The sequence below is a fragment of the Chiroxiphia lanceolata genome, chromosome 19 (assembly GCF_009829145.1).
Source record: "Chiroxiphia lanceolata isolate bChiLan1 chromosome 19, bChiLan1.pri, whole genome shotgun sequence".
NCBI lineage: Eukaryota > Metazoa > Chordata > Aves > Passeriformes > Pipridae > Chiroxiphia > Chiroxiphia lanceolata.
The window spans coordinates 7,785,205-7,812,224 of record NC_045655.1 but is presented as its reverse complement, the minus strand read 5'-3'; the positions used below and the strand labels follow the sequence as shown (position 1 = coordinate 7,812,224).

General features: G+C 39.5%; 2 protein-coding genes across 7 annotated transcripts in view; one reads left to right on the top strand and one right to left on the bottom strand.

The window, feature by feature from the left end:
• Positions 1 to 22,689, bottom strand: part of STXBP4 (syntaxin binding protein 4) — a 67,975-nt gene extending 45,286 nt beyond the window's left edge. For 2 of the 6 annotated variants that reach the window (XM_032706762.1, XM_032706763.1), the window contains exons 1-13: positions 16,482 to 16,601; positions 13,182 to 13,255; positions 12,902 to 12,997; positions 12,455 to 12,524; positions 11,569 to 11,643; positions 9,287 to 9,372; positions 8,495 to 8,624; positions 7,845 to 7,977; positions 5,643 to 5,749; positions 5,097 to 5,265; positions 3,995 to 4,073; positions 1,171 to 1,253; positions 581 to 677 (exon numbers count right to left, since the gene is read on the bottom strand). In XM_032706762.1, coding sequence (XP_032562653.1) covers positions 581 to 677; positions 1,171 to 1,253; positions 3,995 to 4,073; positions 5,097 to 5,265; positions 5,643 to 5,749; positions 7,845 to 7,977; positions 8,495 to 8,624; positions 9,287 to 9,372; positions 11,569 to 11,643; positions 12,455 to 12,524; positions 12,902 to 12,997; positions 13,182 to 13,255; positions 16,482 to 16,549 — 1,267 coding nt within the window. In that variant the 5' untranslated portion in view covers positions 16,550 to 16,601. Of the gene's footprint in view, positions 1 to 580; positions 678 to 1,170; positions 1,254 to 3,994; positions 4,074 to 5,096; positions 5,266 to 5,642; positions 5,750 to 7,844; positions 7,978 to 8,494; positions 8,625 to 9,286; positions 9,373 to 11,568; positions 11,644 to 12,454; positions 12,525 to 12,901; positions 12,998 to 13,181; positions 13,256 to 16,481; positions 16,602 to 20,341; positions 21,078 to 22,508 lie in introns of those variants that run through there. The other 4 variants (XM_032706759.1, XM_032706761.1, XM_032706760.1 and 1 more) reach the window with 4 other exon arrangements.
• LOC116796272 (cytochrome c oxidase assembly protein COX11, mitochondrial) lies at positions 22,409 to 26,383 on the top strand. The gene is made up of 4 exons (XM_032706764.1): positions 22,409 to 23,001; positions 23,068 to 23,223; positions 24,337 to 24,462; positions 24,810 to 26,383. The coding sequence occupies exons 1-4, from the start codon at positions 22,654 to 22,656 to the stop codon at positions 24,990 to 24,992; spliced, it is 813 nt and encodes a 270-aa protein (XP_032562655.1). The 5' UTR covers positions 22,409 to 22,653; the 3' UTR covers positions 24,993 to 26,383.
• The last annotated feature ends 637 nt before the right edge of the window (positions 26,384 to 27,020 follow it).

Below are 27,020 nucleotides of genomic sequence, written 5' to 3'. Positions count from 1 at the left end.
GAAATTTCCATCAGTTTTAGCATCAGAACTTTCGTGTCTCACAGCTTTTGAAAAATATTTTCGAATTGTCAGTGTCACCAACCAGAATTGTCATAACCAACAGAAGCAACTCGTTCCCACCAGAATTAGGTTTAGCCAGAAGAATTGTGATGGTCTCCATGCAAATCTCTTTCTATATGCAATAGTTGAAACGTTCTTGCTTCTCACAAACTGAAGTTAAAAAAATCCATCAGTTTAGTCCCTTTGAGAAGTCTCTTTAACCAACAATACTTTCCCAAGTAATTTTTGGAACAATTACAGCTCCCCATCGTCAAGGTAAAAAATTCAGGCATTTGTGAGCAGAAAATAAAACTTTCCCAAGGCTGCTCTTAATTAGATAAATTTGTGATTTGCTTTCCCAATACTTAGTTTCATAATTTCAAGCGCATTTTTACAGAGTAGAATAAGCTTCTTGCCTCAAACTATCGTTTTATTTGCAGCAGCAACCCAGTAGTGACAGAAAATATATTAAATGGTTATTATCTATCATTTCTGTACTCCTACTTTTCATTCTTTTCCATAGTAATTAACAAATTATTACCTCCAAAAGACACTGTTCCTTTAGAATCTTTCTGAAGTTGCTGCCTGAGGGCTAGCTGCTGTTCATCTGTGAGCTGAATCCCAAGATAATTCAATGCCTGAAAGGAAAAAACTTATTTTGGAGTAAAAAAAGAAAGGACTAGGGATAATGACTGCAGGGACATGGGGGAGTAATTAAAGAGCTATACTTCAAAGAGCCTTTGTATCCTGGTACACTCTCACTGACAACACTTTTATTCCAGAGCCACTCTGTGACTTTTCCTTCTAATTGAGAGATGTACAGATATTATTTAACCTTGAATATGGATGAGTGTAATAAGCAAAACCCTTTGTCCTTAATAACTGCCTTAAAAATCCTGAGGGATGTTCGGATTCCCAGAAGAGTTAATCAGTAATTAGATTAACAAAAACAGTAATTTGCCCAATATATAAAATGAAGTATTGCCCTGCAACACGAAAGAACTACTCGAATGGAAAATTTTGTGTGTAACTTATACCTTAAAAGTTTGTCAGCCTAGGAATATTGTCCAGATGTTTTACCTGCATCAGGAAGGGGGAGGAAGGAAAACTCCAAAGATTTTAAGTATTTACCCTCTCCAGTTTTTCTGTTTTGAGACGAATAGTCGAGTTCCTTCCTCGAGGCTCATAATCATCATTCTGGCTGGGGGCAATAGCTAAGAGGAAAAAAATTAATTAATAATTATCTAGTTGTAACTATTGCTTTGAAAAATTTGTTCTAAAGCTCTGCTTGTCAAGTGGATGCCAGTTAAATACCCACTTGCTAAAAAGACATGTTAACACTTAGACTGACTTCTATTTTTTTGAAAGGACGTAGTTGTAATAAACAAAAATTACGGGTATCAATCACCTACACTATTTTTTTTCTTGTACAAAGAAGTGACAAGTAGCAAATTAGCAGAAAGGAACCAGGAATAACTGAGTGATCCATCAAGCATATGGCTTATACTGGTGGTGTTTTCTCTCAGAGATACACAGATACCCAGGAAGCAGAAGGGGAAACACACTTGTGAATTCCAAGAGACCTCCAAGACACACCCTCATCACAACTGACAGTTCCCAAAAACATATGGAGTGATCCAGAAAACACTGTGGAAAGAGATGGGACGACCTGTTGCCAACTAAGGGCTCTGTGGAGGGAGCTTAGACTGAATTTCCCAGGCTCCTTAGGAACTCTTTTCCAAGAACTCTCCCCCATCAGCCCCTTCCCCAAGTTCCCATGTTTTTAGCCAGTTGCATTGATAACCTGTGGTGCACCTACTGCATTTCCAACACACACAAACCATGAGGCTGAGGAAGGGAGAAGAAGGCAGCAGCACCAAGCAGCCCCTATGCAAGATTTCACAATAATTGCCTTTTTTTTTTCTTTTTGTGTGTGCATGCTGAGTTTTGCTGGAACTTGAGAAACACAGTCACAGCTTTGACATGTTTCAGACACACCTGTGGATACAACACAACCACCTTTGGCAGCCTTTGCTCACAGACAGCAGGCAGAAGGAGCAGTGAACTGCCTATTTCTTTGGAATTTAGATCTGTGCACATAGAAAAAATTCATGGTTTGCATTCATTAGTTATAAATCTAATTTAGATCTTAATTCACTGTTTCATTAATGGATTAGAGAGGTACCAAAACCAAACCCAGCTTTTAAAAAGCGAAGGATTTTGCAGTTTGAGATTCTCTCTAAAGGAACAGAAGGAAGCGCAGAGAACTCTATTTTTTTTTTAAATTTTTTTTAGTTTCACAGCATATCTGTTTCCAAGCTCCAAGTAATTTACATTCTCTCTATATGCCAAAAGCATAAACCAAAACATCTTGAAAATCTCTGACACCAACACCTCTCACATGCTATATTAAATTCTGAAGACAGTGGGCTAAACCTCAGTGGAATTGGCACACTTCCTTTGAGCTCAGAATGAAAAAGCCTCTCGCATGGGTTTGTGCAAAAAACTTCTTAAAACTTTGCTGGTTTTTTCATAAAGCATAAAAAAAAAAATCCTCTAAGAGATACTTTAATTTTTTCAAGGTTATCTTTGAAAGGTTATCCTCGATAAAGGGCAGCATGAAAGAAGTGGCAGGTTTGACAAAGGATGTGCTATTAAATAGGAAGAAAATGAAACATAAGAAATAGCACAAACTGGAGCTGCAAGTGTTTGTCCTTTCCACTCCACTACCCACTTATTCAGATGTGTTAAGAAACTGTGGCCTTCTTGGTCTCCTTAAACAATAAAAGCTCCTGGGTATTGTATTATATTAACCAAGAGTCTCATATTCTGAATATATTAAAAAACAGCCTTTTGTCTTGTTTCTTTCATTTAGCTGAAGTGTTTTTCATGGTCAGTATGAAAATCTGTGTGATCATTAATCTCCAGCTATACTGAACACTACAATCTTTCCAGTTCCAAAAGTTCACATTCATTCAGCTCACCCTTCAAGGAAGGGAGACAATTGGTCAGATTTGCATTATAGGAACTGTTTCATTTGAAATTTGAATATCTAATACAGGCTATAACAAATGCAGGTATAATTTAACACCAGTGGAGAAACATCTGGTATGAATCAAATCCTGTATGTTTGTTCTTCCTCTTCTCAGTAAATCAGACACCAACTTGAGGAGCTCAGGTTATGCTTAATTGCTACTACCTGAAGAAAAAGGATATAGTTCTGGTCTTCACAAAGAAATACAGAACAGAGTCAGTTCTGCCACTGTGCCAATGGGGACTCTCATTATTGGGTCAGACTCCTGCATTTTCACTGTTTCTAAACCCAACACATATTTGTTTCCCAAAGGAATTACAATTGTTCAGCTCAAATCTGACCAAATTCCACAAACTCTGTTTTTCCTTAAGTGTTGTTTTCAAAATAGGTATTTAGAGAGATGATCAAAGTGACTCTTGTCTTTGTTCGAATGCCATGGCTCTCAAATATAAATATTAACATATATATTCTATTTGTTATGAATTGAAAGGCTGTTAGAGGTCTGCATGTTATTTCTACCCCTCCAATATGCTGCCCTGATTTAAACAAAAAAACCCCATGCAAGCAGCACACATCCACAGAATTTCATCAAATCAAGAAAGCACAGTTTCTATGGCAACCTAATCTTGATCTATATGTGAGTCTTCATTATCTGGTTTCTCCTGAGCCTATTATCATTACTGCTGTATAGCAAATGTTGTGATCACTTGTTTTTGTTTGGTTTCAGCTGTTTGTTAAAGACAATGTAAGTTATATTTGACAGAAGCTCCTAAAAATCCCTTGATCTCAGTCCTTTATTTAGGACTATAAAAATATTCCTTTTTTTGAAGACTACTGAGTCTCACCATGTAGTGTGTGCTGCAAGACAGTTATCAAAGGAAAAGAAAAAAAAGGGTGGCAGGGAATGAAGTCAGCACTTACCTGTGGCAGACACATCAGCAGGACTGTTGTCTGGAGGAGTTATTGGAGACTGCTCTCCCATCTTGACTCCAGTTTCCATCTACAAAAGAAAATCAAAAGTCATGAAATACCACTCCTGAAGCAGATCACAAGCTAAACTAGAAATACACATTAATGCAAAAAGAGAGGGACAGGAAGGAAGACCAGGGGGAGAAAAAAGGGCTGGATAGATCAAAGCAACAATGGAAGGCACGGAGGGGGTGCCGGTGGTGGGAAGGGATGGCATTGGAAAAACTCAGATCAGGGCCTCTTCAAAACCCTGGCTTTTGAATATCTCCACAGATTAAGATAACACAGTCTCTCTAGGCAACCTGTTTCAATATTTATATCCCTAACAGGAAAGAAAAATGGGCAAGAATTTTAAGTACAAACATAAGAAGAATTGAGAATCACCTGCTTTGACTTTGTGTTTGACACAGAACATTTAATTCGTTCTTGTTCGAAGGCAATACTTTATTTAGCTTTAAAAGTAAGATAAGTTGAAAAAGTTCCTTCAAAAATTAAAATAATAGTTTTAAAATCTTCTTTCTTATGGTCAACATTATTCCTGTTACAAATTTACTTCTTTAAGGTGAGCTGTATGAATTAAAACAACAATTGTTGATGAGCTCAAAGGGGAAAAAGGCCACATTCTTCTAGGACTCTTTAAAAGCAAAAATCCCATCATCACAGAACAAGTGTGACTTGTGAGATTGTACTGTTCACATATATGTAGTAAACAGAGAGTATTTTATCTCTGAAATACATAACTATAGATACCACATTCCAAAATTTTACTACCTAGGGAAACATTGAGGAGAACTTTGTATCTAAGAACACAGTTAATGCTTATTTTATTTGATTTGTTGTCTTACCCCAAGTCAACTAACAGTCTTATTCCTCTCATCAGTGTGGTTTAACCTCCTGTTACACAACATGGTTTTTGCAAATCTTTTGATATTCCAAAGACTTAACATTGTGCAGGAAAATAGCCATTTTCTTACTAAAATGGAAACTCAATTAAAATTAGGAGAAAACAACCATTTGCTCACTTCATTCAAAGTGGAGTAATAAGTGTACTCACAGCATCTGGAGTGAATGTTGAAACCAGCTTCCCATCAGGGGATGGCAGAGCCTGTTGCTCTCCATATGCTACAGAAGATGTTAAGAGGCTGAAAGGACGTTGCAGATTCTCTGGATAACTGGGAATATTTTTTTGCCTAATAAAAGCTATCTCCCAGAAGTTCTCCAACCTAAAAGTAAAGAAGTTTCAACATATTATATGCTATACTGTTTGTAAGATTATATGTTGCTTTTGCAAAAAATTACGTGTTTCCAAACACTGTGTGATTTTATTAAATCTTTTTCTAAAAGGGTGTTCTATTCCCCATCCTTGAAAAGGCTGTGGGTTTGGGTTCTCCTTTGATTTTTTATTTTTGAAAGCACTCAATTATCATAATTTTTCAGGTCTAAAAGGTGCATCTGAGTCTTTTCTATGAAAGAATGTTGCAACTGAGTATTAAAAAAATTAAAATGCCTGCATTTCCTCTAAAGTCAAGTCATTAATCTGATCATAAACATCATATAATAAACCATTTTGGAGGGTTAGCTGCCTGACAGTAGCAGATACCTCATCTTTGTTCTGTTGATTATACTTTTTGCCTCTTCATAGGAGACACCAATCATGGACTCCTTGTTGATGGACACAAGTTGATCTCCAGGCTTCAACCGTCCATCCTAAGACAACAAATAAAAAAAACCCAAACCCATTATTTTTATAAGAATTGCTAACACTACAGAAAGAACTGTATAATCACAGCACTTTCACATGTTCCTCTTGGTCTGTTGAGACAAGAAGCACCAAGAGCAGCTGTGCATTCTGCCTGACAATCTTCCAGGAATAAACAGATTAAATGATCATTAATCACCATCACAGCAGTCATTATAAAAACTTCATTAGACAGAACACACCACAGATATTGTCTAAAGAAGAAATTTGGCCCCACATACATATTCTGTTAAAAAAAACCCATCCAAAGGAAGCACAGATTTTTCCAGCAAGGAGCACCAACCCATCTGACTTTAGGAAGCTTCTTTACTAATTAATTCAGTTGGGTTCATTTGTATTTCAGACCCAAATGTTCACAGCAATACATGGGACTCATCAGGCACTCACTGGCCATGTTAAGTTAATGAGAAAACTAGATTAGTCTATTAGGAATTCACCAGGCAAAACCATGACAGAAATAACACTGTCAACTTTGTGCTTCTGTTAAATTAACTGCAAATTCTCTACCAACACAAGAACATATCACATTTCTGTCTGAGACACTATAAGACAAGACTTTAAACATGCTAGGCTACACTTCTCACTAAGAAAAAGCTTTCTCTACTCACATTTTAAAAGAGGCCTCAACAATTTAGCTGGAATTTCATGTAATTCACCTACAGTTACAGAGTTTGTTATGACATTTATCTAATGTAATAAGCATCAAATCACACATCTCTGTTCTTCAGCTCTTAAGAAATTAACCACCAAGTGAAACAAACTGTGTACAGATGATACACAGGAAAGAAGAAAAATACCTTTTCAAGACCAGTATAATTATACCTATTTAATATCCACATTCCACAATATCAGATGTGTCATTTCAAACCTATGAGAGCATTTTATTACTTCTTTTTTTTCTGTCACTTAATGTTTTGGTTTTGATTAAAGAAAAAAGCTGTAGATCTTTTATTTTGCTTTCATCCAGCCTATTAAAGAATATCCATTTCAATGGTGCCCTCACGTGGCAGAGGTTTAGAACACGTTTTCTGCTTCAGCTTCCCAAAGGGGATAACCAAGATTGGGAAATAATTACCTCTATCAGTGCTAACATTAGAACCTACTGAAAATTTATGTCTCAGCCTCAGCCTATTGATTATGTGTGATAGGCTTTTAATTATATGTTTGCAATGAGAAAAAAAAAAACGTTTTAAAAGCCACAACAAAATAGGAGAAACACAAGAAGAATGATTATCATTTATCTACTGAAAGAGGTCTTTGAGAAACACCGAATGTTTTCCTTTACTTGATATTTTAGGACTAAACTTAGTCTACAAAAGTTCAGTAACAAATAGTTATAGACTGTTTGGGGACAAAACTCATTGTTTGTGAAATCAGCTTGTAGCCTTTTGCTTGGCCAGAGGCAAAAGCTGGTTATCTACACTTCAAAATAATCATAATAACTCAGGATGCCAAAGGAGATTCTTGGATAAACAAGTTCTGTTTACTTGAACCAGATAGTTGCAGGATTTATTTACTTTTTAAACTGACAAGTCCTCCTGATTTACATACTGCATTTGTCAGAAATGAAAACAGTAATCAGAACTGATTCATACATTTTATTAATCTGCATTTTCAGAATATTCTTTTTTTTTAATTTGCCTACACAATGATTTCCAACTGCAAGGATTCATCTAAATAAAGCCTCAGGGAAACATGATTTTTTGAATGTCCGAGAAAAAAAAGTAAGAGATTAAATCTGTAGCTCTGTCCCATCCTTCCTATTTACCTTCCACCATGCAACCTCTTACAGAAGCTGATTTTGTACCTTCTCATACATAAACTGGGGAATGAAGATCCTCATTTACCTTAAATAGACTTTTGAATAATTTTCATTACCATGTAACCCTGCTGCAGTGCAGTGAGAGAAGTCTGTTTAAAAAGAAGGCAAGGAGAAACACAAACATATTTTGTATTTAAAATATGACTGTATGTGTAACATACTGAAGCAGGTAATAAATGAAGGCAAAAACACAGGTGTCTGAAGGGAAAAAAGGTCTTTACCTTATGACAATCACCACCAGGGATAATTTCTTGAACATATACCAAAGGCCCTTCATTTCTGTTAATTCCTCCCACAATATTCAAACCTAGGCTTGTTCCTTTGCAAACAGAGATAATCTGAAATGCACTATCCCTACAAAGAGAAAGAAAGGTAGAATTACTTCACAGAACCAGATACTCAATAAAGATTGAAACAACATATTAGCTTTATGTATTTGCAAAATCAATAAGATATTACAGCAACAATCTCAATGTTCAAATATTACACTGCCAAATTACTACAAAATCAGCGACTTCAGGTGTTACTTCTGACAATTACAAAAGGAATTGATACATTATATTGCAAGGTTAAAAACTTCTGTCTAGAAAGCATTAATTCTTTAATTAATGCATTAATTAAACCAGAAGCATTAATTCTTTAGGGGACAGATCAAAAGTCAACTTCGACCATGTAAATGACAAATAAATAGGAAAATAACTTATTAAAACTGAAAGTCTGCAATATCCATGGTATTATAAAATACAGGATTAAAAATTAAAAAATAAACCAAAACTTAACACTTAGTGCTCAACCCAAATTCTCCTGACCAGCCAAACACAGCATTTCCTGCAGCTCACACAAGACAGTGACAGTCAGTTTTGGAGATTACTTTGCAGGCTTTGGGGATGGTGCTGGGACAGAATTATTTCTGCTGCTGGTAGTGGTGTTTTCCTTCAAACGCAACTGAGGACTCTGTGACCTTGAGGATGACCCAGAAGAAAGGCTCTCTGTAGATTTTGCTTCAAGAAAAGAAACGTTGAAAAAAAAGAAATAAAATACACATTGGGGAAAAAGCACAAAATTTCAGCTCATGTAAGTTCAGTAGGATTATTTTCATAACAGACAAACAGACAAATAAAGCAATCAGACAATCAAAAGGAAGCTTAAGTCTACACAGGTAAGAAGTGCAAGTCACTCAGGGTCCCAGGAATAATACTTTAAAACATAGCAAGTGACAGTTTTTTCCAATCTAGGTGCAAAAACCAAAATCTCAACTGACTTTCCTAAAGAATAATCCTCTGTGCTGTATAAAGCATCTTAATTAGGCAGCAATTCCACAAAGATTAGAATTTACGGTACTCTAGAGCAAATTTTGTGCTTTGAAATCTTGCAGCACATTTCAGCTACAAATACCAAATACTTTTCACATCATTCATTAATTAAAATTGCTGAAAGCAGATAGTAATATATTTAAAAGTCGAGGACACTGACACACAAAGCCCTCAAGGTATATTTTTAGACTATAAAAGTCACAGTCTAAGTGACCATGTGTTTTGCCTGACTTTCAGTCACTTCCTCCAAGAGATCTCCCCCCAGATTAAGAGTTTTAAGTGCAAGTTTCTACTCCACCCAAGGCTGGCTGTCCCACAGGATTATGTCAGGCTTGGAAGTGATCTCTCACCAGCTAACAGATGTGTTGGAGAACTTCTTGCAGAGCTGTTGTCACTGTGAGAGCCATACTTATCCATCAGGTCGTGGAATTCTTTCCTGTGGCAATAAAAAGATCCTCTTTGTCAGGTTTTGGCATTAGTTTGAATGCACCCTATGAAACCTGCACTGTACTGAAGTTTCTCTTCCTCAGAAAAGGAGGCTCAACCTCAATTGAAAGAAGAAGTCCCTGTCAAATGTCCAGAAAAGGCAAGGAAAAGATCAGGTAATACAGGATAAAGATGGAAAAGTAACAGACTGTGAATGAAATGGACTATTGCTAAAAAGCTTAATTATTATCTCTCTTTACCCTTGATTGCAACACCTTAAAAACTTGTAATCCAAATCAATTAGAAATGATAAAACAGTGGTACTACCTAGATCCAGAAAAAGTTATTCAAATTAGAAGGAATCATGTTTTTAAAGAATGCTTTTAGTTCAATGACACTGAACAAGAACCCAGAATAGACTGGCAAACAAAGATGTGGCACCTCAAAAAAAAAAGGATAGAAGAAATATTTATTAATTACTCAATAATGAGCAAAACAGATGCAAATTCTAAACTGTACTTAATTTTCTCAGAAATTTGCAGTCCATTTCATCATCTTTGTATATTAAATATTAAATATGTCTCTCCTTAGGCTTTATCTTTTTCATTATGAAATCTCTCTCACTAACATAAAGAGCAATTCTTAGTCAAGTGCACTGTTGAAATAATGGAAATAGTTGAACATACTACTACTACTACAAACCAAAAGCAGAAGCTGTTTGTCACCCATCATATTTTTAACAAACTGGCAAAGATGTAAATCTTGGATCACATGCACTGAAGAGAAAACAAAAATGCTTGATTCACCTAATATTGAATCCAGCCTAATTAAAAATAAAAAGTTTATAATCTGAGCTATGATTATCTCGGTGATACCCGATTTAAAAAATGTAAGCAATCTAGAATGATGTAAGCCAGAAACATTGGCAAATTAATACTGCAGAATTAAACACAGAGAAAACAAATTAACTGATTGCAGGGAGAGTAATTCCCAGGTAATTCCAGTGACTGCAGTTGAAAGCTGCTGGATGCATTACTTTTTTTTAAAAAATGACAAAATTTAATGTACTAATGCCAGACCCAGGGAACACACAGTTGAGTGTAAATTAAATAATCTTTTAGCACAGGAATGTAAATCCCCAAGAAATGAATTCACAGGTGTGTGGGTGAGGGACTGTCTGGAGTGGCAAATTCGGCCCAGGCCACTGCTCCTATCCCTAGAGTAGTTAAAGGACTGATGCATTTTAATTATTCAAGGAATTTAGAGGAACTAAGCCAGTATGCTTTAGATAAAAGCAGATTAAGAGTGGACCTCACATATATCTGGGCAGTCTGAAAAAAATGAGAGATCAGAGGCTACAGAGTGATTTAAATGTCTGTCAAATACACAAAATAAAGGAAACAGAAAGAAGGAAGCTTAACTCGGACAAAAGGCTAAAGGAATTTAGAGAAAAATCCTTTATGCAGAGATTACTCTGTAAGTGGAACATCCCAGGAAAGGCAAATAACAGAAGCTACTCTTGCAATGATTATCAAAAATAGTTACATAACAGCTCATTTCTCTGGAGATTTAAGTCACAAGGGGACACAGACCTGGATCCAGCGCTTCCGATGATGCTCTGCCAATATAGGTTTATATTCTTAACTTCCAACAGTAAGGTTAAAGCAATATTTAACATAAATGCCCTTACAATGGATGTATTTTGGACTACCTGCTGCACTGAACAGTTTAACCTGCTTATCCAAACCATTCAAAGCTCATTAGAGATTGAAAAGCAAATTTCCGAGGGGAAACAATAACTAAATCTGCCTTTTTTCAGAAGGCCAGATCAGTTTGAATCATATAGTTTTGTGGTACTGCAGCTCTAATGTAGATTCTTAATTTTTTATTATTTTAAAATGTGAGAAGTATTAAAAAAAAAAAAAATCTATCACAGCACATAATTTTTAATGGTATTAGCGGGGAACATAACATTAAAATCCTCCTCTTTAAACTGAAATTGGCCTGAGCTTGCTACTTGAATTGATGCAAGTGATCTCAGAATGAACTGGTATCAAACACCACACAGAAAAACGTGATATATGGTGTAATCCTGCAACTAAATCTAATCTGAAAGAAAAATACATGCAAGCCCAGCCCCCCCAACCCAAGATATAGCACTGGAGTTTTATATTAGTTTTGAGGTTAAAACAAATTTTTCTCTTACTTTGCTTCTTCATCTCTTGCAACGAGCAGAGACATGTGATTAGATGCTGATGCTGTTCTCAGGATGTCAACAGCCCTACAAGGGGGAAAACAACCAAATAAATACACCAGGGGGCTGTCAAGAAGTACAGAGCAATGCTAAAAGAGCAGGAAAATGGACAAATTCCTAACAGAGTTAATCATTTTCACTGCCAGGTACAGAGAAAAGAGCTTTCCAGTAGCATAACTTCAACTAAGCATTGGGGAATGGAGCAAGAGAGACTGTGGTGCCTCTGTGCTGCTGACAGCAACAAGCTGGGACTGACCCCTCCTTCCCTTCCCTTTTGTTCCCATCTCTCCTTGGCCCATCCTACTCCCTTCCTGGACCTCCTTCAGGCTTAACAGCCCACACCAGACAAAAACCACTGCTCAGGTGTGGTGCCTTGCTCACGATTTCCCTCAGCAATATATACAGGATTTTCTGTTTGAATTTTTAGCCTCTGTCTCCAGCACTAAGCTGCACTGATCTCCAGTGATCCAGCTACAGAAACCACCTCCAGATTTTTCTAAACCATTTCCCCTTCACTGTCCCATTACCTGTTCTCTGAATCATTTACATTCACCAGTAGATAGTTATCAAAGTATTTTAACAGCTTAATATGTTCTAATGCTATTTTCACACACATTCTGTAATCTATGGCATTAAGAAACCAGTTTATTCTGGCATTATAAAAACTTAAAAGTCATTCACTTTTCCACAACAGTTTTGCTGAATTAGATTTATAGGATAAATTAATTGCCAGCTGAACTCCAAGGACCTCAGGGGAGTTGAGCTCTTTCACTCAGTCATTGATAATGACTGCATATGATATTCCAAGCTCTAATAAACATTCACTAATCAAATTTACCTTTCATTTGTTACTCCAATCAAGTTTTCTCCATTGACATCCAAAATGAGGTCACCAGTGAGCAAACGGCCTTGTAATGAAATCAACAGTAATTCATGAATCAACAGGAAAATAGTGAACATGGTAATCAAACAGGACTTTTCCTTTCAGTTTTATGTGATTTAATGCAATAAACAATTTTATGACTGTCATGACTTTCTGATCCTAATTAAGATGGGTTATTGTGATAAGATTAATAACTGTCAATCAGTCTTATTAACCACGGAATAGCCACTGAAAATAAGTGTTATTTAGCTATTTGTATTATTTACACACAGCACAAATATTTGTGAGACTGGAATTTGCATTTCACAGTTGTGGAATTAACTTTGAGTTGAAATTCCTTTTGACAGATTTTTTTTTTTAATATGTAGTGTGTTGGTAACAAACAAATTCAAAATTACTTACTATCTACAGCAGCAACCCCTCCAGGTAGAATTCTCTTTATAAAAATCCCATAATCTTCTGCTGTTTGTGCCCGATAACCTCCAATAATTTTAACTCCTGCAGGGAAAGAAACAACAAGAAACGAGCAAGAAATTGGTTATTCCATCTCCTGTGCTAAATGTGTTAAGAGTCAAATCCACAAAAGCCAGATAAACTGCTGGTGATGACAGTGTGACCTGGGAAAGCTCCCCAGGTGTTTCTAAAGCTTTGGTTTACTCTGAGGATGTGCAATCTTAGTTACCTAATCCATTCTGACAGTCAGAGAAGGAAATGCGGTGAACAGCTCGATTGATTCCATGAGGGCCCATAATAGTCCTAAGGAACAAAATAAAAGCCATTAAATTACAGAAATGTATGCAGAGCTATGTTGACATAAAAGAAATTACAGTGATCACGTTCTTAACTCCAGTACCAATGTTCTCCACTGACAACTTCATATTATTTGATCCCTCTGCCCACCCCTTCCCCAACTGAAAATCAACCTCCTCATCACAAATATCAGGTGACAAAGGTACTACAAAGTGTACATAGTTTACTTCTTTTTCCCCCAGAGCATTTCAGGATGAACTGTGAATTTCATTTCGTTTATAATAAAGGGATTATGATTAAATACAAACAAAACCCCACAACCTGGTCCAGCTTAGCATGTAGGCAAGAAAAACATACCATAACATCTTAGATCAGGTAATGAATGAATATTAAAATAAAACCACAGCTAAGACAATGTATACAAAAGCATTTTCTAACATATAATTTTGTTGTTATTTATGAACATAATATTTTCCCTACAGTCTCTCTATTTCTTCACTCAACACTGATTTCCTCTCCTTGTAAAAAAAGAGTTTCTTTCCCAACTCTTTTGTTCCCTGTGTACCCTCCCACCCCAAGAGAAAACACCAGCATGGCACTTGAAATTGTCTAAAGGCAGAGGAATATTTTGGAGGCAGTTCATCATGCTAAAGAATTAAGGAAGAACAAAAGTAGAGGTTTGAAACTTAAATTTCCAGTCCCATGGGACACATGACCAGCACATTGCTCCGAGAACGCAAAGTGTTAAGAAGTCCTGTAAGTCCAGGTGACCCTTTATGAGTTTTTATTTTTTATTTAGATGAATTATGATTTAAAAGTGCAAGTTGTATCATAGCTCCTTTGTCCTGCCACTGTACCATTTTTGGGGAAGACTCACCAGATCTCTTCCAGAAAAGAGCAGAAGCACCACTCAGGTTTTTCTGCTTTGACCTACATATTGTTCTGTATCAGAGACAGACATATTGTTCTGTATTTTCTAGAGAGTGCTGTTAAAGTGACATGGAACAACCAGAATTCATTAGCAGGAGGCGAAAGAAGATCAAAGTGGAGGACACAGTGACCCAAATCCTCCCACACAACCTAATCCAGGACACAGCCTGAACTCCGTGCCTGAAACTGGGTATATCTGCAAAAGCCAGGGTGCATGTCATTAACTGGGGACATGCCAAAAGGAAGAGAGAAATCCAGAAGGTCCAAATGTTCTTAAACTCTAGCATCAGGCAGGAGATCCAGCTTCTAAAGAACATCTGCAGTACTAGTTTTGTAGAAGACAACTGGATGAGGGTTCTTTATCAAGGGATAAGCACTAGCTCTGAAAAGCAAGTTTCCCCAAACCTCAATTTCCCAAGTATTTGCAAAATTAGCCTTTGCTTTAGAAAGGCTGGCTACAAGAACAGACCCAAAAATTCACATTTAGAAACAAAAAGTAGGCCTATGCTTCAAACATTTTCTCATTTTCACTGGATAGTTCTTGAAGTAATTGTTTCATGGGCTAAAAAGAAATGATGAAACCCAGACAGGATATTTGGGCTGTATTTGACACAACTGCACATGACCTTGCAATGACATGGCAGAGCATAAGGCACCCTTTGTATGGCTAAAAGTGAACCAAACTGCTTTCATTTAGTAGTGTTACTACCCAGTACTGTCACTTTGATTATCCCATGAGTTTAAATTGTTCTGGAGCTGAAATACAGCACCCTAGCCATGTTCTTTGCAGGTCTCTCCTGACCTGTATCCATCTTTGAAAACTTAAAAAGGCTACACTGGTCTTTAAAATAGACAATTATTGTATTGTTTTTCTCTCTTGCCTTTTGCCACTTCTGCTCTGGTTCTTGCTCTGCCATGCCCTTAGCAGTTCTCACATGGCATTTTCTTAGTTAAAATAAAAAAAAAAAACAAGAACAAAAGTTACTTCAACCTCACACAAAGTCACACAGAGGTTTACTTTCATAAAGTCTTAAAAGATCAGACTTTAAAGTTCAGAGTTCACTAGAAATTGTAGGACCTATTTATATACTACCATATAAAATGATCACGAAATACGATCAAATCTAAGCACAGGACACTTAATAGGAAAGAATTCATATTTCCAGAAGGAACAGGCAACACTTTCAAAAGATAGATCATAACTAACATAAAATGCATTCTGACAAAGAGGATACAGAGGATATACAAATTAACAATAAACAGTGGAGAGGGATAAGATAGCTCTGAAACAGTGGAATTGTCTTGATGCTGCCACCAACAATTTAAAAGGTACTCAGGTGTTTTTATGCTCTAGATATGAAATCCCTCCCATACACACAGTTTAAAATTACTTTATCATACAAAAATAAAGACAAGGATCTTCAAATGCCCTGAATTGGTTTAGCATATCTAGCTGACTTCTGGTGTTAGGTTTTTTTCCCCAAAAAACTTAGAGATAGATCTTCAAGTCAAGCTGCTTGTGATAGTTTTATTAAAATAAACAGGGTTTTAACAGTTTCACTGTAAAAAGCCTTGGATTCAGCACCCATCCAACATTAATTTCATGTTATCATTATTTAATATTCATGAAATGTCAGAATACTGCCCCCAGAGCATTAGAGATATGCTCAACGGTATAAATAGGGAAACAGGTTTCTAAACAACTTGGCAGGAATAGCAATAAATAATTCAGTGCTCTTTGTAGAAGACACGAATTAAAAAAATCAGATGTTGCTGCTCATTTCTCGAGGTCAGGCAAAAGTTCTTCTAAGCAAGGTTTTAGCACACAGAGCAGATGAGAGGCAACAGACAAAATAAACAAGCAAACCTCAACAAAATGTACATTATAACTCTTTTACACTGGAAAATGCTAAACTCAACACTCCAAGTGAAGTCCCGGAACACTAACAGACTAAGTGCATATCATTTTGTGTAGGGGCTCTAGTAAAGGCAATTAAAATGAACTTCCTTCTATTACTTTTTGGCAGAATACACAAGGAAATTCAACAGCTTTAGGTTTTGTATCTTCTAAGGACTTATCAATATATCAGGATATTCTTCTGATCTCTATTCCTGAGAAATTATTAGTCATCTATGTGCACGAACAAAATATTTATCCAGGATAATACACTTTCCTCACAAGACAGATATTACTTGACACATAAGCAACAATCTAAACAGTAAACTCTGGCAGCTTATGAAAAGAAGCTGGAAATGCCCCCAGCTTTTAAATGATCTCTCCTGCACTTTGCCCCCAGCATACCAGTACAAGAGAGAAAGCCCATCAAAGCGCTCTGGTTCATCTTCAGCCCCCGGTGAGAGTAAGGACATTCTTCAGGACGGCAGCAAAAACAAAGGCAACGCAACCAAACCGCTCTGGAGGCTTCCAGTCCAGCTGGATAAAGGTTATGAGCTGGATGATTTCTGCTGCTCACTAAAAACCCCAAACACAGAGCTCCAGCCAAGCGTCTCTGCCCACTTAATCTCCTCTGAAACCCTCTGCGTCACATGGACTAATTCACCTAGAGAGGTAATGTTTACTTTTTCTCTCCTTGAAATGGCAATTTACAGCAACTTTAAGGGCTGATAAATACCAAGGAGAAAATTTACTGCACTGTGACTAAGGAATCTGGATCTAGCAGCCAAAGGCAAGTGACGTGATTAAAATAAATTTATTTTCTCCTGTTCTTCCAATAATTTATTTCTACGCTCCCTCCAAACAAGGTCAAAAGCAGTAACTCATGACCTTTCCAAAGCAATCTTCCTACCAGACTGGATTATGTACAGCCTCACAAAAGGGAAAGCCAACAAAGCAGACTGAAAGCACTAATGAAACAAATGCCATTATGCTATTACTTGGCATTCTCAATCATGCTACTGACCTGTGCCACGCTTTAACCTGGTTTTTAGACTTTCAATACACAGCAGTCAAAAGTTAACACAGAACTTAGGTGACATATTTTCTCTAGGAAGGGAAGCTGATACATCTGTTTTTCTGTGAAAGGCAATAAAATTGGTGAATTTTATGTCATTACACTGAGAATAATATGACTGAAAAAGTTGAAAATATAATCCTGTTCCCAGAGGTCAGACCCTGCTGACAGGAAGCTTGGCCTTGCAGAGATACACATATTTTCAGAAGTTCTGAGCACCTGACATCAGTTTGGTTAATGATCATTTTCTTCCAGTCTTGCATCAGAAGATGCACCCCTATTATTCCCCCTTTTTCTAAAATATTATAAAAAGAGTGCAATTTAAAATGAACCCCAAATATCCTGCGTTCACTGAGGGCTTTAAGTAGAAAGGTGAATCCTCTGTAGCAAGGAGTGACCCTGTGAGCAGACAGCATCTGTCAGGTCTGGAGCTGTGCAGCAGGAGGGCTCGGCTATGCCAGGAATGCACTCGCTTATCTCAGGCACCTTTTTTTTTTTTTTTTAAAGCTGCAGTGACTGTGGTTTCATCAGCACTTCATCGTTCTGGAGAAAGGATCCCTTTGCTTACAGACAATGTTCAAATAGAGCCAGGCCCCAGAGCCTGCAGAGCCACTAAAGGGGCAGAGGGGTAAAGTGACCCACCACAGATTAAGGAGCAGATCAGAGGTGGAAGTGGGAACACAAAGCAGCCTTCCCAGTTCCCAGACCGTGAAAAGCTCCACTGGCATCCTTTGGATTGCTCACATCCATTCAGAGAGAAAAATTTGGCCCTTTGTAATCTTTTCTCAATCAGTTTACTCTGTTGGTGTTACCAGCATTGCAGTCAGGTGAAAGAAAACCCACTGATATTTTAAGCCTTGTACCAATTAGCTTTGCTCCAGGTGAGGTTCCAGAAAACACCGGTAGCTTTTCTCCAGCAAAACGGTCACCAGTGGAATTCAATTTGTGGTATCAATATCAGGAGCATTTGTCAAAGCAAACCTCTCAGACCAATCTGGCTTGATTCCAGTGTCATGTTTTCTGCAATGGAAATCTGTCCCCCAGTTACCAGCCTGGCTCAGGGCTCTGCATTTTCACTCTTAAAAAGCAAAAAGGTATTTTTATTTAACCAGAAATTACAAACTTCTGAACAATGTAAGGTGACATAAAGTAGTATTGAGCTTATTGCTCCCATTTTATTAGTTATTAGCAGTGATAGATCACTTGTTCAGGCAATCCCTCCTTCAAAGTAAACTGTGCATTGTTCAGCTTCCTGAACTCATCCCTGATGCTTCTATCCCTCTTTACCTTCAAATTCTGCTGCTGTGCTGCTTTTCATGATTCTAAAGGATTCATACAGAACAACATCATCATTGCTTCTCTTGTAAGTTCTCTGCCTTTCAAGAACATACCCAGGAGAACACAAATTACCTTTTATTTCCAAAATGATCCAGGAATACTGTAACAACTCAAAAGTCCTTAACATTCACAATAAATAAGACTAAATTTTTCCAAGAGATATCATTTGTTATTAAGTAGGATTCCTTTCCAAATAGCCAGTAAACTATTCTATTCTGCCAACATTTGTAACTATGACTTGCCTTTCCCAAAGGAAGTTTTGCAATGCTTTAGCAACTGAGATGGATTACAGGATAACTCAGCAGATGACAAAAAGATTTGCAGAATCTTTGGGCATAAAATTCACAAAATCTTTTTGTTATAAATAAAACAAAAGGCCTTTTACAAAAATCCTCTTCAAGTCCATTAAGCAACTGCAGCCTTTCAGGGGCCCTAACCCTAAATTCAGATACTAAGGACCACAGCCAAAGGAAGGCTGTGTCATACAGCATGGAAAAGCACTTATTCTGATTTATCCCAAACCACTAATTATTCAAAATACATTTTGCTGATTAGGTCATAAAGAGTAAAAGAAAACACATGTCATTATATGGCAATTGTTAAACATGAAAAAAAAGCTTGGGCAACATTGTAATTGTGGAGAAGCATGAATGGTTTGAGGCTAACCCCTGTGTAGAGAGGAAACATGTTATTTAAAGTTTAGGTAAACCTCAGTTAATATATAACCAAGTGCATTCTTGGAGCATTGTGCATCAGTACTGCCTCCCAGAAAATCAGAAAGAATAGAAAATTATAGTCTGCCATTATCATGTAGCTCAAGTGCAGTTAGAGGTGCCTTTCCTGTTCATCTCATATGTGAAAAATTGCCTTTGGAACACTGTGATCCAGGAACTACTCATGAAATACACCTTCCACCTGATTCTAGCAAGCCACAGCTTCTTAAAGCTGTATCTTTGTGTCACATACCCTGAATTTCCACGGGACAAGCAGAGTGCTGGCTTCTTCAGGTCTCAGTAAAAATCAAGTAGTTTGTTTTTTTTTAATACTTTGTGGATTTGGTTTTCAAAAAAATCAAGTTATTTATGAGGTGGCATAATTCTAAATCTATGCTAAATTGGCTGAAAATGCTTTTGAATTCTGTTGGCTGGATTCTATTACAAAAGCACAGCAAACATGATAGTCCAGCAGGAGCTGTCTGTGCCTGGTTTTAATTCTGGTTTGGATGACAGTGTTGCCACAGTTACTTGGCAGTTTGGGAAGGGTCTGGAGTTATGGTTTTCAATCATGACTGAATCCAGTTTTGCCATTTGGAATCTGATCCAACTTTTGAGTGGATAACATTACAGTCTGTAGTGTTAATACCATTATAATTTTAGATCCCATGGCACTGGTAAAAGTATGATGGTTCCAAACCACTATACATAAAGCATTAAAGGTATACAGACAGAGTATTCTGAAAAATTCATGCATTATAATAGATAAACTCTATACAGTGTCTTATGTTACTGTAGGTGCCCTATATATACAAGGAAATAATTTGGTATATACCTTACAAGTATGTTTTCATAGTTGCAGAAGCATTAAGGAATTTCTTTGCAGGGTTTTATCTCTGCAGAACCAGTCCTAACCAAGTGCTGGTTAACTTAATGAAAAGCTTAAGAGACATTTGATCCCTTAATGTGTAAATTCACTGGTCTTGGTGTCATCTTCTCTAAGATTTTGATTCAATATCCAAGTTATTTTTCCTGAAGACTTCATCAAAACAAGATCCTACTAATGGAACTGCAAGAATTTTCATATGATAATCCAGTAATTGCTGTATTCCTGTCTCTGGAGGGAAAAAAATACTTACTTTTTATCTGTATTTATTAGGGGATCTGTACTGGACATCTTCTTAGGTGCACTATTTAAATAAAAGTTCAAAGTGAAGAATTCTGACACATGAAGAACTGGCTCCTAACCAGGATAACAACTGCTGTAAAAACAAACAAACAAACAAGAGAAACCACTTTTTGAAATTTAAATGGTCATACCTATATTCAGACACTGAAAACATTCTTATTTATTACTGACTAGTTGAAATCAAGCTGGAAAAAGAGAACTGCCATGACAAAACAGCTACACTTCATTGCTGAAAATAGTTAACAACTCAGACTTCGTTGTATGTGGTACCAAAACATCTCACATCCTAATTCCCTCTTAATTTATGAGGTAGGAATTAGGATAAACATGAATCCCCTGTGATTAAAATCTTCTAAAAAAGGAAAGAACAAATTACAATTTCAACATAAAGTAATGTAACTGCCAAAGACAAAAAAAAGTCTCTCTATTTTTTTTCCTCTGTCAAAGGTTTCTTATGGAGGGAACGTTGTGTGGAACATGATAAGGTGTTCTGTGTGTCTTTTGTCATGTTTTTTTAACTTACTGTCTAGAATTCAGCGTGCATGAACTTCTCACACAAAGTATGTAGGACAGGCCAAAACACACAAAATGGGATTACATACCACTAATGTAAGAAAACCCCCAGTAATTCACATTGTGCTTTTATTAGCACATACAACAGGTCAACAGGAAATAGAAACACTAATTCCTGCAGGTCGATATTTGGAATACCATAAAATTTCCTGCAGTTTTCAGATCTCTCGTTAAAGGATCAAAAAACCACTACGTGAATACAGTGGAAGCACCACAATATTGCTTCACTCCAGCCTTTACCATTCTCTTATTCAACACATCTAAATGGAAAATGAAGCAATATCAGGAGCTGTCAGTCCTTATGTGGCTCATGTTACTGGAACCAGCACAGAAGAGGAGCACTGCTCCAAAGCTGTAAATTTAAGTATTGCTAGAGGAAAGTTTGTTACAGTTGCATGGGCACCAGCCGTGGGAAAAGCTATTGTTTGTGACTTTACCTGACCGTGCCCATCCTGAAGTTATTGCTGTTTGTAAACAGCTCTTAATCCCTTTGCAGCATGTCAATATCTGTGCCTGAACAACAACAAATCCCCGCTGTGGGAAGTGAAATTAACAGGCACCAAAACACCACTGGGGAAAACAAACAAACAAAATAAACGACTGGTGTCAGTGTCCACAACCCGCAGAGATTTGCACGGTCTCGGAGGGACCAGCAGGAACAGCCCCGTGCCCAGCACCGGTCCGGGGGCTGTTGGGGTGGTACCTGAGGGGTAACCAGGCACCTGAGGGATAACCAGGTACCTGAGGGATAACAAGGCACCTGAGGGATAACCAGGCACCTGAGGGATAACCAGGCACCTGAGGGGTAACTAGGTACCTGAGGGGTAACCAGGCACCTGAGGGGTAACCAGGCACCTGAGGAATAACCAGGCACCTGAGGGATAACCAGGTACCTGGGGGATAACCAGGTACCTGAGGGGTAACCAGGCACCTGAGGGGTAACCAGGCACCTGAGGGGTAACCAGGCAGTACAGAGGTACCCCGGTTATCCATCAACAACCTGGTACCAGACACCTGAGGTACCCAGGTACCAGGTTCATGAAGTATCTGGTTACTCCTCGGTACCCTGGGTACCGGGTATCCCAGTTATCCTTCAGTACCCTGGTACCAGATATCAGAGATACCCTGGTTATCCCGCAGCACTCTGGTTATCCCTGGGTACCCTGGTACCAGATACCTGAGGCATGTGGTTTTTCCTCAGTACCTTGGTACCAGGTACTGCGGCGCCCTGGTTATCCCCTGGTACCCTCGTACCAGGGGTACCCTGGTTATCCCTCGGTACTCTTGTACCGGAGGAACCTTACTTATCCCTCGGTACCCTGGTACCGCGGGTATCCTGGTTATCCCTCGGTACCCTGGTACCGCGGGTATCCTGGTTATCCCTCGGTACCCTGCTACCAGGTACCTGCGGGACAAAACCCCCCTCCCGGCCGTGCCCCGCTCGCTGACCCCGTTCCTGGCCGGCCCTCCGGTGCCGCTCCCGTCCAGCACCGCCCGCCCCGGCACCGCTCCGTGCCGGGAGCCCTCGGGGCTGCGCCAGTTACCTCGTACACAAACCCGCCGCCCGAGCGGTCCCGCTGTGTGGGGACGGAGGGACCGAACACCGGCGGGTGCACCGGGACTCCCCGCGCCTCTGCACCGCTCCGAGGGGGCGCGGCGGGCGCGGCGGGCGCGGCGGGCGGGCAGGCGATGGCGGCTCGACCCGCCCCGTTCCTGCCTCATCCCGCCTCCACTCCCGCCCCTCAGCCGGCACCGCCCGGCCCTTCCAGCGCCTCTCCCGAGAGCCCCCGCGCCGCGGACATGGCGCTGTGCGGGCCGGGCTGGGCCCGCTGTGCCCGCGGGCTGCGGCTCGGGGCGCTCCCCCGGTGCGGGCTCTGGGGGACCCGCGGCGTGCGCAGCTCCAACCCCTTCACCCGGCAGCAGGAGGAGGAGTGGCGGCGGCGGAACCGCTCTGCCGTGGGCTACATCGCGGCGGCCGCCGTGGGCATGGTGGGGCTGTCGTACGCGGCCGTGCCGCTCTACCGCCTCTACTGCCAGGTACGGGGGGCCCGCGGGCGGCGATGGCGCGGGGGGCGCGGGGCCCTCACTGCCCTTCCCTGACAGGCCACGGGGCTCGGCGGGACCACGGGCGAGGGGAGCAGCACGGAGCGGATCGAGAGCATGGAGCCGGTGCGGGACAGGGTCATCAGGGTCACGTTCAACGCCGACGTGCACTCCAGCATCCAGTGGAACTTCAAGCCGCAGCAGAGAGAGATCTACGTGAGTCGCTCCGACCCCCCCTCACATCCCTCACCTAGAATCGTCAAGGCTGGAAGAGAGACCTTCAGAGATCACCCATGCCAGCCATCCACCCGGCACTGCCACTGTAACCCCTAAACCACCAAACCACATCACCCCCCACCAGATCCACACGCCTCCGGAACATCTGCGGGGATGGTGACTCCGCCATTCCCTGGGCAACCTGTTCCAAGCCTGACCACACAAACAGTGAAAAATTTTCTAATATCTAATCTGAATCTCCCCTGTCTGAGTTTAAGGCTATTTCTGGTCCTCTCACTGCAGGCACAGCAGAAGAGACCTGCCCCCACCTCACTACACCCTTGTGTGGAGTTGTGGAGAGCAATGAGGTCCTTTCTGAGCCTCCTTGGGACTAAACAAACCCAGCTCCCTCAGCCCTTCCTCATCAGATGTTTTCTAGACCTTTCACGAGCCTGGTTGCCCTTTGCTGGACACACTCCAGCACCACAGTGTCCTTTTAAAGTGAGGGACCCAAAGCTGAAGGCCTGGCCGTGAAGGTGCCAGGTTTAGCCTTGTGTGATTTTGTCTCCTGCATCCCAATTGTGGACATCCATCCCTTGGCATATCTGGGCCCTGATTGGGAAAACACCCGACAAGACACATCAGGGTTCTCCCTCAGTTCTGCCTCTTTGGGATGGCATGTTGAGTGCTGGTGGCTTCTGCTTCCAGAGGGCAGAACTTAAGTACCTGCTGTGGTGTAGTCAAAGCACAGTTGCCTCCCACCATCCCATCAAGGCTTGCTATCAAAACTGTATTTATATATACACTTCATGGTATATACACCATATGTATATGGTATATACACTGTAAAGTGCGTATATATACTTGAAATACAAATATAGAATGTAACTGTATATCTAAACCTGTGCCATTTCCTTCTCCTCCCTATCCTTGTAGGACTGTTTTTGAATGGGGGTGAATTGTATATAAGAAAAACATTCGTGAAGTAACCAATTTGAAACAGCAAAAGAGAAAATTAATTCTAACTAAAGCCCGAAGAACTTGGTTTGAGGGGTGGAGGGCTGCACTGGATTAAAAGAAAAAAGAAAATCACTGTACAATTGTGTTACACAGGTGGTACCAGGAGAGACTGCACTGGCATTCTATAAAGCAAAAAATCCTACTGACAAACCAATAATTGGAATCTCCACCTACAACGTGATCCCCTTTGAAGCAGGACAGTATTTCAATAAAATACAAGTAAGTGTGAACAAAGCAAAGATTGCATTTTCCTTTACATGAAAGAAAATAGTTATCCATCAATTAGCACCACTGACTCTGAGGGCAGGTGGGAACAAGGTGAGCTGGCCTGGCCCACTGGCACCTTTGCACACTTCATTAAAAGCTAATTTCTTTCCCTGTAATACAAGAAACGGAACAGAATTGCTGTCGTGTTGCTCATATGATTGATCCTTCCCAGGATTTTAGGGATGTACAGGGAATGAGAGTTGCTATTAAAAGACAAAGCTTTCTCTCATGTTGGCAGAGGTAAAACTGCCAGCCATCACTATTGTCTAATTGTGGTTTTTTTTGCTCTCCCCCTGCAGTGTTTTTGTTTTGAAGAACAGAGGCTGAATCCTCAAGAGGAAGTGGACATGCCTGTCTTTTTCTACATTGATCCAGATTTTGCAGAGGACCCTAAAATGGCTAAAGTTGATTTGATCACCCTCTCTTACACCTTCTTTGAAGCAAAGGAAGGACAGAAGTTGCCACTTCCTGGATATCAGTAATGGGCCATGTCTACAAAAAAGGACTTCTGCTGCCTGACTGACAGTTTTAAGACCATTTTTCCTTGCAAGTCAAAACTGCAGGAGTACTGTGCAATATGAAATTATTAAACCAATGCGGGCACTGCTGTTATTAAAGTATATATATATTTTTTTAAAACCAACTTAATGCAGTTGGAATACTATTTCTTAGTGGTAGCATTTCTTCAGTGGAAGGGAATACACTCTTCCTGGAATTGAGAGGGTTTTCTCAAGCCATCTTTTTTTAAAATGTTATCTGAATACTATGAGACAAATTTTTAAACCCAAGGGTAAATAGAGATCTTCATTTAAATGCAGAAGAACAAATCAGTTTATTAAGCATCTAAAATTGCATTGCTGGCTCTGGAGAATAAATTCCATGTTACTTTAGAAAAAGGTAAAACCAGATAACCAGTTAAGGAAGTCTCATAACTAAATAAAGTTAGGCTGTATTCCTGTGTAACCCTCCCTGGCACTGGAGGATATGATGATTCAGAAGATGAGGCACACTCTCAGATTATTACTGAATCAGTAGTTCATTTGGTAAGAGCAGACTGCTCTGAAACAGTTATCATTAGAACAGTAATTTAAGTGGAAGCACATCAGATCTGTGGGATGGTTTCCATTTAGAAAATACCACCTAATTTCCATGTTGTGCTTTACTCATTTCAAGTATCTGTACTCTGATTAGAGTGCTGGGTGCCTCTGCAGAGGGCTGCACCCTGGGCACCTCTACACAGAGACAGGCTTGGCTTAGGTACGAAATGCTTTGAGGGAAGGGCAGTGCATAAACAACTACTCTAAACTGCAGCTAAATTAACAGTGTAGGAGTCTCCTCAAATGCCAAAATCAGCCCCATTCAGAGGCTGAGTCCAACAGAACCTGCCCAGCAGCACAGCAGTTCTTCAGAGGGATTCCCTGTTTACCACCAGACCACGTAAGCCTGTATTTATGTAACTTTTGGTCATTATCTGTGGGGTGGGTGTAATAACACTTTATCATTGCTTTGCAAACGAGGAGTTGCCGAGCAAGTTTAAGTGACCTACTCATTTTCAGACAGGAGTTAATCTCAGCCAGTATCTCATCTGCTAGGCCAGTTCTTTCTACCCCTTTCAGCAGATGAGATCTAACAAAATAAGACTAATGTTGCTTTGCTTGGACTCTGAAAAGGTAATGGGTACATCAGAAATGACTTCCAGTTACTTGAGTCTCAGTTATATTTGCATACAATAATTCAAAAAGTGTTCTTTTGAAAATAAATGGATGCCACCTTTAAAATGCATTACTGTACCAATTATCTGTGTTGGCTAAACAGATCCTGGATGACATTCATGTCAGGTCTTCACTGTATATTAAAGTTTTAAAAGGTTTCATTCTTTCATCTCTCCAATGCATTTTATCCAGCAAAACATGTGGAGCCCACACAAATTAAATACATCTGTATGAAGACAGCAGCAAGCTTTATAATTCCAGCATGCTTCAGGAAAAGAAAACCCAACACCAAGACCAATCTTTGAATCCAGGCTAGGGGAAAAAAACTCTTACCTGGGTTGACTTTAGTCCATTGTCTTTTTGAAAGCTGAACTGATCAGGGCAGTTCTCCACACATTCCTTTGTTCTGGCCACCTGCTTCAGAAGAAAAGGAACATCCCCTGGCAAGTGCCAGTTCCTTAAAAATGCAGGTTCTCCCCCCGAGTTTGAAAGCCCAAGTCTGTGCAGATGCTGAGCACATTCCAACTGTAAAACAAGCTCTGTAACCTCGGTAATTAGCCAGTTCCCTTTCATTTGTCTGTGACCATTTTGCTGCTTTAAATACATGAAGGTTCAGTCAGCAATCATCCATTATGGATTACCACACTGAAATAGCCCTTTTTGATTTGTTACCCATCAGTGTGTGGGTTTTGCCAATACAACTAAGCTGTAGGGAAAAAATTGATCCACCTCAAATCCTATTTTCAGCTGTTTTCTCAGGCTGCTGCAAATAATACAAGAAAAATTATAGTAAAACAA

Bases quoted from the DNA above. Each gene is read 5' to 3' on its own strand.
- LOC116796272 (XM_032706764.1), top strand. From the start codon at position 22,654: ATGGCGGCTCGACCCGCCCCGTTCCTGCCTCATCCCGCCTCCACTCCC. The intron at 23,002-23,067 runs GTACGGGGGGCC...CTTCCCTGACAG, and splicing joins TCTACCGCCTCTACTGCCAG to GCCACGGGGCTCGGCGGGAC. The intron at 24,463-24,809 runs GTAAGTGTGAAC...CTCCCCCTGCAG, and splicing joins AGTATTTCAATAAAATACAA to TGTTTTTGTTTTGAAGAACA.